General features: G+C 33.8%; 1 protein-coding gene across 3 annotated transcripts in view; it reads right to left on the bottom strand.

Annotated features, from left to right (window-relative positions):
• Positions 1-13794, bottom strand: part of LOC126698560 (MDIS1-interacting receptor like kinase 2-like) — a 119612-nt gene that overhangs the window by 2336 nt on the left and 103482 nt on the right. The window contains exon 1 of one of the 3 annotated variants that reach the window (XM_050395874.1): positions 7-3263. The exons of the other annotated variants lie outside the window; for them this stretch is intronic. Coding sequence (XP_050251831.1) covers positions 7-3229 — 3223 coding nt within the window. The 5' untranslated portion in view covers positions 3230-3263. Of the gene's footprint in view, positions 1-6; positions 3264-13794 lie in introns of those variants that run through there. 3 annotated transcript variants of the gene reach the window in all.

The raw sequence follows: 13794 nt of genomic DNA, 5'->3' as shown, positions 1-13794 counted from the left end.
GCTTACCTGGAGCCATGTAGCCGTAAGACCCAGCAATTGTCGTCCAGTTACTCGTATCTGGGTTCAACAATCTTGCAATGCCAAAATCTGAGAGTCGTGGCTCGAACTCAGACTCGAGCAATATGTTATTCACAGTTATGTCTCGGTGCACAATTGGTGTAGAGCAATCATGGTGCAAGTAAGCAACTGCATGAGCCACACCTTGCACAATTCTCACCCTTGTGTCCCAGTTCAGCCCCGCTTTCCCTTCCAACCCATACAATGCATTTCCCAAACTGCCTCTCTCTACATATTCATAGACCAAGTACATGTACCCCCTCATGGAACAGAACCCATAAAGCTTAATGATATTCCGGTGCCTAACTTCTGTCAACACACGAATCTCAGTCTCAAAACTCTGGCGATTGACTGCTGTTATGTCAGTGGAGTGTGACATGTTGAGCCTTTTAACAGCGACAATTTGACCTGTTGGCAATGCTGCTCTGTAAACGGTTCCAAATCCACCATTTCCAATACAGTACTTCACATTGAAGTCCTCAGTGGCCTTCACAATATCCCCGAATGTGAATTCACCTTCTCTTACCCATATCAATGACTCAGAGCTGACATGGGACTCTCCAATTCTTCTGTTTTCTTCATAGTGAAATTTAGTTTTACGGTAAATTATTATGAATCCAGCAACAATATTTGCAAGCAATAAGAGGCAACAAACCGGAATGAGGACAGCAATTAGTAGTGTACTAGAATGCTTTTGCTTTGTGAAATCTGTGTAACAAGTACTTAGTTTTGCTGCATTTCCACACAAACCTGAGTTTCCAATGTAAGCTTTTGCAGGTGCTTTTTCGAAAACTTTAGCAGTTGGGATTTTACCTGTTAACTTGTTATAAGAAAAATCAATTGAGGTGGAGATTAGACTAACCATGCTGATAAATGATGCGGGGATTTCCCCTGAGAGCAGGTTATGTGAAATGTTAAGGCTCTCCAATCGTGTAAGCTTTGCAAGGTTTGAAGGAATCATTCCTGAGAGTGAATTGCTGCTGAGGTCTAACAAGATGCTCAATGCATTTAAGTTACCAAGTTCGGACGGTATTTCACCCGATATGTTATTGTTGCTCAAGTCCAAGCTCAATAATCTCCCACAATTCCCAAGCTCTTTTGGTATGTTCCCTGTTAACTTGTTCTTAGACAAATTCAGTTCTTCAAGCTGACCCAAACTGCCTAGACTTTGAGGAACCTCTCCTGTCAGAAGATTCTTGCTCAGATTGAGCTTGTACAGGGTTAGATTTCCCAATGCAACTGGAATTTGCCCAGACAATTCGTTTGAGTCAAGAATTAAAGAGTGCAATTGAGGCAACCTCCCAAGCTCAGCAGGGATTTCACCCGAAATTCTGTTTCTCCCCATCTCTAAAGTGGTTAGAGATTCACATTTTGTCCACTCTGGTGAAATTTTGCCAATAAATTGATTGTCATTAAGAGAAATGAAATAAAGATTTGGATGAACCCCAAATGCATTTGTGATGTTGCCATTGAGGTTGTTCCCGTCAAATCGCACCCTCTCTAGTAGCGAACAATTTCTCAAGCACTCAGGCAATGGACCTATGAAGTTGTTACTATTCACTGTGAAATGTTGAAGAAGGAAGCCGCTACACAATTCAGGTGGCAGTTCTCCTGAGAAGCTGTTGTTACAAAAGCTAACACTGCTTAGAGAAGGACTAAATTTCCCAAAGTCGCTCGGAATATTACCCGAGAAGTAATTGGTGAAAAGAGATATGATCTGTAAATTACTGAGGTGAGAGATGTTTTCTGGCAGTTCCCCGTATAGCTGGTTAGTGCTGAGATCAATAATCTGCAGCGAAGTCATATTTCCAATTGCTGGTGGGATTGTGCCAATGAGATTGTTTGAGAAAAGTTGTAAGGTCTGAAGGTTTGTGAGGTTCCACAGTGCTAGAGGAATTGGACCGGACAGGCGGTTGTTTGATAGGTCTAGTTCTGTCAAATCTTTCAAGTTACCTACCTCAGAGGGAATTGAACCTGTGAACATATTATTGGACAGAAAAAGAAGTTGGAGCTTGGTCAACAGGCCAATTTCCAGTGGAATCTTTCCAGTGAAAAGATTGTTCTGAAGCTGCAACGAGGTTAATTCTGTCCAATTGCTGAGAAAGTACGGTGAGATCTTACTGGAAAGGTTATTTTCAGATAAACCCAATTTGGTAACTTTGGTCAAGTTGGTTAAAGACAAAGGCACTTCCCCAGTGAGTGAATTGGAAGCCAGGGACAAGTAGGTGAGTTTAGTACAAAAGCCTAGCTCAGAAGGAATTGTAGAATTCAAGGAATTCCATCTAGCATCAAGATACGAGAGCTCTGTCAACTGACCAATTGAAGAAGGAATTTTTCCTTCAAATGAATTGTTGTACAGTTCTACAATTTGAAGATTGGAAATTGACCCAATATCTTCAGGAATTACACCACTGAACTTGTTTCGTCCTAGACGAAGATCTATGAGTTTGGAAAGCTTGGTAATGTTTGGGGACACTGGTCCCTGGAACAAATTGTGAGTTAGATTAAGGTACTCAAGCTTGTCAAGATTGGTAAATACCATTTCTGGTACTGTTCCATTCAACTGATTCTGGGCCAAATTCAAGTAAGTCAAGTTTTGGCAATAAAGTATAAATACTGGGAACCCAGAAGTGAGCTGATTAAAACCAAAGCTAAGCCAGGTCAACAAAGGCATGGTCAAGAACTTAGACCAGTCAGGTGTTTCTAAGTAGTTTGATTCAAGGTCTAAGTGCCATACCTTTTGAAGATTTCTGAACTGATAGGGAATTGTACCAGTAAGATAGTTGTTGAGTAAGCTTACGTATTGAAGCTTTGTTAACTGGCCTATTTCCGAAGGTATAGGTCCGCTGAGATTGTTGTTGCTGAGGTCAAAGCGAGTGACATCAAGAAATGGAGTGAAGTTGAACTGGGCTAGTGTTCCATTGAGTTTGGCGCCAGAGATGATTATTTCGGAGACTGCTCCGGTTGAGTCACAGACAATGCCATTCCATTTGCAAAGGTTGGTATGGTTGGTAGAGGACCATGAACTGAGAAAAGAAGAAGGGAGGAGGCTGTTTTTCCATTGGATAAGAGCTCCTGCTTGTGTTGCAGGTGATGCTGTGGTCTTTAGTGAAAGTAAGAAGAGCAACAAAATGTGAAGGAAAGGAAGAGGAGACTTTAGAATTTTTGCCATGCTTGGTTTTTATGTTTCACATGTCATGCCTCATGATCTAGTTTACTTTTAATAGCAAAGAGAGGTGGAGATATTTCCAGTGGTATGAAAGTGAAACTTTTGGCATCCCAGTCTACATGTTAGAAGTCCTTAAATTCCACGAGAGAATGTTCAAATCTGATGGCTTAATAAGATTTATATATTTTTGTCTATTTTCTTGGAAGGAGAGAAGGAGAGAATTGAAGATGGGATTAATTCACTTACAGGCCAATTTTACTCTAACCAGAAGCTGATCAGACTGGGATGTGCTGAATTTGATGACTATCAAAGTGAAAATTTTCCTACAATTTAAATATAGGTTGTATGTGACTTCTTTCATGATGCATACCCAATTAAATCCATACCCACATACCCCATATCAAGATGCTTAATTAGAACCAGATTGGGGTTGGCTGTTCGTTTTGCATATTTTGAAAATGTAACATGTATCGCTTATTTTAAATTTTCTGTATATGAATGTGCCGAGTTTAGGCTGCATGTACTAATTAATGTAATGATTTAGACGATTGTAAATGTATGTGTGGGGCAATACGAGCCGTGTATACGCGCATGTTTAACTATCACATTACATGTGTTGCCTCTTGTTAATGATATAAATATTAGAGAACAATTAATAAAGGTTTTGGTATTACCTGGTCTCTAATTTCCGAGATATCACAAAAGCATTGAAAGGTCAGGTTGCGTAGAAAATGGTTAGAAAACAATTAATAAGATTGACTAGACGAAAAACTATTTGGAAGTCAAGTGATGAACTTTCCAGGAAGGAAACACAATGGAGAAAAAGAAAAAAGTTTTCTGGTACAAGTGAAATTAGGTTATGGGCCTTATGGCACGTCAAGTATTGTATAAAGTGAATTGGATTATGTTCCGGAAATACTCTCTTAGAATTATACTCGTGCATACACTTCAGGAATAAAGATTGCCCTCGCTATGCTCAATTTGTGTTCAGCTCCACGTGTGAATATATATATATATATATATATATCATCATATCATATTATATTATATATAATAAAAGTTGGGATTAGAAACTGTGATTGGGCCAAGTGGCGACACCAAATTACAGAAATTTTCTTAAATTTTTAGATTTTAAGAAAAAAAATATATAAGTTTTTTTCAACTATAATTTCTAAGTGGATATAATTTTTCTTCAACTATAATTTTTAAGTGGATAATAACTGAATAAAACTAAATAGACAATCCTATGAAAAATAAATAAATAAAAAAGAAGAAGAATTTGATCACAATTGGAATACTAAACCCAGCAGTATTAGGAGACCAGCAGACAAATAGTGCTAAAAAGAAGGATTTGATGAATACTAAACCAGACTTCTTGCTGAGGTTTCTTTATCAGAAGCAAGGTTTCAAGAGGTAAAGAATTGTGCAACTTTTTTTTTTTTTTTTTGGTAAAACTTTCTTTTTTTTTAAATTACTATACTACACGTTTATACATATAACCAAAAAAAAATGTCATGCGTTGATTCTCAAATACCAATTACAAATAGATAATACTAAGACAAATAAATAAATAAATAAATCTACCACTTATCAAGCAAACATTTAAAAAAAAAAAAATTGTTTTACTAATAACCAAATATCCGAACCATGCATATTATACAATATACAATAATTGACCTATAAATCATTGTAACTTTTTTTCTCCTCTTTATCCCTTTTTTTTTTCCTAAGCTCTTTTTTATCCCATTGGACCATGCTAAAGAAATGTCTTTGAAAATGGGAAGTTTTAGCTTGAAGTTGAACACAATCGAGTTTCCCCGTTAGTATGGAATCTATGGCCAGGAGAAAAAGCGAGAACTTCTAAACAGAACAGACTCATGGGTCAATTCGTCAAGTAATCCCAAATGAGACGGCACATAATTCTGTCCTCGTGTTTAAATTACTAATTGCTTTCATAGTCACCATCTGTTTGTGAAATAATCATATTACTAAGCATGTCATGCGTTGATTCTCAAATACCAATTTCAAATAGATAATACTAAGACAAATAAATAAGAATTTGATCACAATTGGAATACTATATTCCGCATCAAATACGGCAAAAAAAAAAAAAATCTTTCAAAAAGTTCCTCTCTTTCTCTCTCTCAAAAGAAAAAGATGATTCAGAGTTGTCTCTAAATTACAATAGAAGATTACTTACATGGAAGAAATCATCACCACTACTGAACTAAAGGCAAGTATTTTTTTCACTTTACAATTTACATTGACTTGATTTGTCTTACAAATATACAAAATGTTAGTTTGGTTGTGTATATTATAGTTGTTTATTTATTTATTTTTAGTTAAATAGTTGAACAATGCTGAAATAACAAGAGTTGCAAGATTAAAAGGAAGATCTATTATGAATTTACGACGATCAAGATTTGTAGATTTAGCCAACAAAAGACAAAGAATCGTTATTCAAGAATCATCAACTATTTTTGCAATAGACCATACTAGCAATGAACAATTGAAGGTAACCAATATAGTTATACACTAATTTTTTGATTTCAAGTAAAACCTAAACGCGTAAATTATGAATATTCCAATGTACAAGGCTACTAAGGAAGTCTTTTTTTTAAAAAAAAATAGTTGAACAATGCTGAAATAACAAGAGTTGCAAGATTAAGACAAAGATCAATTATGAATTTGCGGCAATCAAAATCTATAGATTTAGCCAACAAAAGACAAAAAATCACTATTCAAGAATCATCAGCTATTCTTGCAACAGACCATATAAGCAATGAACAATTGAAGGTAACCAATATAGTCATACATTAATTTTACATAATAATTTTTATCAAATTACAAACCCATCTGCTTGAATTGTTTACATTTATTTCATAAACATCCTATCCACGTAGATTATGGATATTTCAAAAAACTAGGATTTTAAGGAAGTTTTTTTTTTTTTTTTTTTTTTTTTTCTCCTCTAAAATTATTGAATAATAAAGTCTTTGTTTGCAACACATAAATTTTTTACTTTGCTTTAAATAGTTAAACAATGTTTTTTTTTTCTTTTTTCTTTTTTGATTAGAAGTTAAACAACATTGAAATAACAAGATGTTCAAGATTAAGACGAACATCCATTATGAATGAACGGCGAAAAAGAGCTACAAATTCAGCCACCAAAAACCATATGAAGGTAATGAATATGATCATACATTTATTTCATAATAATTTTTATTTTCATATGAAGTTAATCATGTGTTTTTTATTTCAATATTATTTATCTTTACAAAATTTATTTTCATTTTTTAAAAAAATTTCATAATTCTATATAGACTCCAACTTAAATGCGTAAAGAGACTGTCAATCCACAAACGATGCCATCATATGACAAAGGTTACTCAACTCAAATTTCATCATATTTTTGTTAATTTTTTGTACACTTTTTTAGCAGGTCAAGAATGTGTTAATGAAGATCCACAAATCTCTAGAAGCTGTGACACTAATGACATCAATAGTTTAACAAGAAGTAAGAATCAAATAATAATGTATATATTTTCTATAATTAAATTTTTTCTATATTTATAAAAAACATTTCATTTTTAATAATCTAATTAAAAATTATAAACAGGAATGTCTCTTCAAGCATGGAACTTTGGAAAACCAACATTTGAATGCCTATATTGCGGTTCACTTCTATGGTATATATATATATATTTTTAGTTATTATCATTTTATGTTTGATAATTATTATGCCAATACATGTTATTACTTTTGTTATTATAATAGTTATTTATTTCATTATTGTTTATCAAGTAAAATATATATTATATGAGTTTATGATAAAACCGTGCAACGCAAGGGCCTTTAACTAGTATATATATATATATATATATATAATAAAAGTTGGGCTTATAAGTCGTGGTTGCGTCAAGTAGTTTCACCAATTCGCAGAATTTTTTTCACATTTTTAGATTTTTCAATAAATTCATTCACTTAAGTTTTTAAATAAAAACAAAAAGTTTTTGATCTTTATCAACTTCTTTGGATAAAGTAACAATGAGTGTTCTAATGAACTTCTTCTTCTTCTTCTTCTTCTTTTTTTTATTTTTTTATTTTAAATTTTATAATGTAACAATTTTACTAGCTTACGTTAGTTTTTTTTTTGGATAAACATTTATCCTATATCATCTATTTCCTAATAATAAAGTAACAAATTTAAACGTATTATTTTTTCTTCTCAATTTTTTTTTTCTTTTGGAATAAATAACTAAAAAATAGCTAATATTTATTAACTTTAACGTGAACTAAAAAAAAAAAAAATCTAATGACAATCTAATAACATTAACTATTTTTTTGGGATAAGGTAAAAAAATAGAAAGAAAAAGTGGGGGTATATATCCTTTCTTTCTTTATGTTCATATCAAGTTATCAACTATTTCACAACTTAAAATTATCTAATATAAAAGTGGGGGCATATGTATGGTTTGGTATATTTTTCCCTTTTCCTACCGTACGGTTTATAAAATTTTGGGCTTAGAAGTTGTGGCTGCGCCAAGTGATTTCACCAATGTGCAGAATTTTTTTCACATTTTTAGATTTTTCAATAAATTCATCCACTTAAGTTTTTAAATAAAAACAAAAAGTTTTTGATCTTTATCAACTTCTTTGGATAAAGTAACATGAGTGTTCTAATGAACTTCTTCTTCTTCTTCATTTTTTATTTTTATTTTTTAAAATTTTATAATGTAACAATTTTACTAGCTTACGTTAGTTTTTTTTTTTTTTTGGATAAACATTTATCTTATATCATTTATTTCCTAATAATAAAGTAACAAATTTAAAAGTATTATTTTTTCTTCTCAAATTTTTTTTTCTTTTAGAATAAATAACTAAAAAATAGCTAATATTTATTAACTTTAACGTGAACTAAAAAAAAAAAAAAAAAATCTAATGACAATCTAATAACATTAACTATTTTTTTGGGATAAGGTAAAAAAAGAAAGAAAGAAAAAGTGGGGGTATATATCCTTTTTTCTTTATGTTCATATCAAGTTATCAACTACTTCACAACTTAAAATTATCTAATATAAAAGTGGGGGTATATGTATGGTTTGGTATATTTTGTTTCTTGATGTACGGTTGCATGTATGTATTTGCCATCTTCTTTTTGTTTTTCCATAAAATTCCCTTATTTATTTATTTTTTCATCAAATTGAATATGTTTTGTGTGCGGGTTGCCTTTTGTTTAAATTATTTTTGTTAACTTTGATCTAATTTATATGCTTATTATAGTCTTCAGAATCAATTGTATATCTTCCAAGAAAACTAATAGATTAATTTTAACAAAAATCTTATTCACTTTTTGAAAGATCTATTTTTCAATATGTGTAGATCCCACAGACGGTTTCTTGATGTATGGCTGCATGTATGTATTTGCCATCTTCTTTTTGTTTTTCCATAAAATCCCCTTCTTTATTTATTTTTTCATCAAATTGAATATGTTTTGTGTGCGGGTTGCCTTTTGTTTAAGTTATTTTTGTTAACTTTGATCTAATTTTTATGCTTATTATGGTCTTCAGAATCAATTGTATATATCTTCCAAGAAAACTAATAGATTAATTTTAACAAAAATCTTATTCACTTTTTGAAAGATCTGTTTTTCAATATGTGTAGATCCCACAGGTAGCCATGAGACCAAGATTTGAGCATCCAAAACCATGATAATGAACATCACTCCACAAAGAATGGAGGCAGAAAATTGATTAAATATAAAAAGAGTGATGTAAAAACAATGGATATTTTAGGTGATGTGAAATCTCTATGACTTCGCTGCCTTCCCCTTGATGTCAAAGTTAATTCAATTTTCATGTGAGTATCTTTACTTTAACTCTAATTCCAGATTTTTTTTAATGTTTAGAAATTAATATTGTTTGTAATTATTGAATTCAAAGTTTCTTTGTGTCTATATATTTATGTGTGTGTTATTGTGAATTTTGCTTTCAATTTTTTTTTTTTTTAATTTTATAAATTTGGTAGTTTTAATTTGTAAATTCTAGATGATTGCTTGGGATTAAAGTAAAAATATTAGGTCAATTTTAATCATAATTCATGTAATAGTAGGGTGTTAGATGTTGATATTAATTTTATGCTCATTTACATTAATTAACATAAACATCTTAGTATGTTTAGTGATGATATTAATTTGACATTTTGAGATGCAAGCACTTCATTATAATTAAATATAAATATTATTATGCTGATATGTTATAATTATTATTTGTTGTTCCTTACCCTACTTTACCTTAATTTTTATTTGAATAAGTAAAAGTTATGCCTTAGTTCGACCGGGTACAACATTTCTCTTCAATCATTAATTAGTGTTTCTCAATAAAATTATTCATGTTATAAGTTTATGACCAAAATTGTGCAAAGCTCGGCCCGTTTACTACTAAAAGCTTTTAGAAATTTAAAACTTGCCATAATCTTTAAAATATTTTTACTATTTTATTTGTTATTAAATTTAATTATATTATCAAAAAAATATATTTTTAAAATTTATATATAATTCTTTTATATATTTTAAAGTATTTTTTCTTTACTATAATTTCTAAGTTGATAAATATCTTAATTTAATTACAATTCAAATTCTTCATTTGATCCATCTAATCCTTATTTTATTACTATACTACATGTAAAAGAAAACATTTATATATAAAAAAAAGGTAGCAACATGTATTATTAAAAAAAAAAAAAAAAACAGCAGCGTGTATTATAAAAAAAAATATATAATTTTTCTTCTCCTATAATTTCTAAGTTGATAAAAATCTTAACTTAATTACCATTCAAATTCTTCATTTGATCCATCTAATCCTTATTTAATTACTATACTACATGTAAAAGAAAACATTTATAATTTTTAAAAAGTATATATATAATTTTTCTTCTACAATTTTTAAGTAGATAAATATCTTAATTTAATTACAATTCAAATTCTTCATTTGATCCATCTAATAATTATTTAATTACTATACTACACGTAAGAGAAAACATATATATATATATATATATATATATATTTATATAATTAAAAAAATGTAGCAACGTTTATTAAAAAAGAAGAAGCCACATGTATTATAAAAAAAAAATGCAGCAACATAGTGTAATCTAATCCTTCTCAAATTCTTCATCTAATCCATCTAATCATGATATAGGAAAAAAAAATTAGTAACATGTATTATTAAAAAAACATTTAGCTATTATTTTTTTTTAATAAAATTAGGTCTTCTCTCATTCTTTCAAGGACAAAAATTAAATTCTCATGTTAGTCTCTCTACTTCAAAAATTTAAATATTTATTAATTTAGATTGTTCTTAATTATTTAATTGAGGTTTCCACTTAAATATAATTTCAATTGTTGCTTTTGATAGTTTCTAATTATAAAATTCAAGGTTTATCCATTTAAATACATGTGATTAATTGAGCCTTAAAGTTCAATTTATTATTGAAAATCATTTTATATATATTTTTAAGGTATTTCTACCATCTTCTATACAATTTTATATACATATATATATACATGTGGGGCCCGATAGTTTATGGGCCAGGCCCACTTGCTTGTGGGGAATCCGCAAGCCCAAACTGAAAAAAGTTATGGCCCAAGCTTAAAAGTATAAGGCCGAGGATGGCCCAGATATGCAGCCGAGGACGGTTTAGTCCTCGGCAAGCCTAGAGCTCCCTTGACAAAAGGGGTAAAAGAGGGCTATAAGAACAAATCCGTAAGAAGATCTAAAATATCTCAGGGAAATTGTCCTTAATACCCTTCACTGATAAGACTTTACACCTAACAGAACCTAATTTTTAGGCTTTATTAACCATCCCCACAATTCTGGGATTAGATTGACGGGACAAATATCAGTCCTGGAAAAGTTGACCCTACACGTGGACGAAGGACAGCGAACGTGGGCTAGTATAAAAGAGAAGATAAACTAATCAGGGGGATCCCCATCTGACTTCCTGGGAAAAACTTCAGGGATGAGAATGCCCGGACAATATATTTACACCACCACGAAAAACCCACCGCCGGATAACCGGAGAAAGACATTAGTGCTCCTCGGACATGATCCGAGGAGTCCAATCCCTCAAGTTACAAAGCTGTAGGGCTTGGATACCCAAGCTAAAGCCTTTTCTTATCTAAGTTTCCCTAAAGCCCGGTTTGGACCAGCGCCCCGTGACCAGACGCTAGCCTTTTAAGCCCACTCTCTACAAATTTTATTGTGAGGGATCCTTCATGTGCGAGCCCAACGTAGTCGTTGGGCCGTTTGAGAATCGTGTCCTTACAATTGGCGCCGTCTGTGGGGAGGCTTGCGCGTTGGCGCGGGTGGCGCATGAGTCAGCTCTCTAGCAAGCAGAGATTCGCGAGTTTTTCCCATCTCCGGCGACGTGCAGTTGTGGCTCTGACGTAAGCTTCTGCTAGGGGCTACGCCTTGCACTGCTAACGGCGCGGGCAGCTCTAGGGGCTTCCGGCTTCAAGCCAACTCTCCCCTCCCTGGCCTAGGGGATAACCTTCGAAAAATAAATAAGTATAGAGAAAAAATTACTTAAAAAGATATCTTACAAGTTTTGGACAGAACCAAGGCCTTGTATGGTCCTCGGACCCAAGCCTATGGGGAAACCAAATACAAAAAAGAAATCTTACAAGTTTTGGACAGAACCAAGGTCTTGTATGGTCCTCGGACCCAAGCCTATGGGGAAACCAAGTACAAAAAAGAAATCTTACAAGTTTTGGACAGAACCAATGCCTTGTATGGTCCTCGGACCCAAGCCTATGGGGAAACCAAGTACAAAAAAGAAATCTTACAAGTTCTGGACAGAACCAAGGCCTTGTATGGTCCTCGGACCCAAGCCTATGGGGAAACCAAGTACAAAAAAGAAATCTTACAAGTTCTGGACAGAACCAAGGCTTTGTATGGTCCTCGGACCCAAGCCTATGGGGAAACCAAGTACACAAAAACACAATCGAAGTTCCCTACTTCCCAGTCGACTGCTCGCATGGATCATTTAGAGATTATCAGTCTTGGACGGTATTCACGTGCTTATCACAGAATATTCAACTACTACCCCGGTTAGTTTCCTAAGTTTGATTTACTATGAATTATCAATATAATGCCTGGTAGTATTGGTAAATTAGAGTTAGTTAGATTGTGTTTCAATGTATCTTGCTCTAAATATTCTTGAAGAAACACACACACAGAGCACACCCATTCACAAAGTAGTGTTGCCAAAAGATCAGTACTCAAAACATGTAAATAAATTTCTATTTTTACTAAAACAAAGAAACAGTACAGCGTACAATGAAAAGCTGGAATCAGCTTATGCCAGAGCTCAATGCATAACTGAGTAGGAAGATACAAGAAAAATATATAAAACAAAGCCGAGGAGGTGGCACAGAAAAGAGGTTGGCTACTGCTTCAAGACCTCGTTCTTCCTCAGTGCTTTTACATGCCCATAACTCAGGCAGCAAAAGAACCCAGCCTGGAGCCCGCAACCTCGAAGCTCTAGAGTTCAGAGAGAACCCAACTTGAGCGTGACACCGCTGAAGGAAAGGTGCAGGGAGTTGGAAGTTGAGGGGCTTTCTCTAAATATTTGCCCGCTACAAGGCAGAGGCGCTGACGGTGGAGAATCTTTCTTCTGACACACCAAAACTCTGGCATGAGCAGAACCTGCTTCGGATTTTGACTAAAAGAGGGAGAGACACCCTCTCCCCTCGATCGAAATGGAGTATTCTCTTGAACTTATGCTTCCTGTGCCCATACCTTACTATTTTGAGTCTCATGAGGACACGGCGCTTCTGTGGCGGAGAGAGTTCTTTCTTCCCAACCTTCGCCTCAAACATGCTATGTTAAGGGAGGACAGCACTGAATATAGGAGTTGTGATTTGGGAGGAAACTGAAGGAGCCGTGTGTATATAAAGCGACTTTCTCTCCCTCCCATTTATTTGAAAAGACAAGGTGGTGGCAGTCAACTCACGCAGCGTCCCAAGGAACACTACAGACAAAATGGCTCTGGCCCAACTTCCAACGTCAACTGCAACCACAAGATTAAAGGAGCCTCGTAAAGGCGCACCTTGAACACTGGGACATCAGAAAGTACCGCGTGGCCAAGGATTGCATAAATACCTCTTAATTCGTGGGCCTAGTGAATTCGCGGCCCAGACCCGTTCTGCATAAGGGCCCAGGGACTATGGCCCACGCTGAGGAATAGCCGATGCCGAGGGCAACATCCTGCTCGGCGCCTCGTGATATACCTGAAGAAAGGGAGAGATAGTACTCAAAAGGTTTTGGACAGAACCAAGGCATTGCATGGTCCTCGGACTCAAGCCTATGGGGAAACCAAGTACTCTAAAAAGTTTTGGACAGAACCAAGGCATTGCATGGTCCTCGGACCCAAGCCTATGGGGAAACCAAATACTCTAAAAAGTTTTGGACAGAACCAAGGCATTGCATGGTCCTCGGACCCAAGCCTATGGGGAAACCTATGGGGAAACCAAGTACTCTAAAAAGTTTTGGACAGAACCAAGG

The sequence above is a fragment of the Quercus robur genome, chromosome 9, assembly GCF_932294415.1.
Source record: "Quercus robur chromosome 9, dhQueRobu3.1, whole genome shotgun sequence".
Classification (NCBI taxonomy): Eukaryota; Viridiplantae; Streptophyta; class Magnoliopsida; order Fagales; family Fagaceae; genus Quercus; species Quercus robur.
Note: the sequence above shows the minus strand (reverse complement) of the source record. Positions and strands in the feature narration are given on the sequence as shown.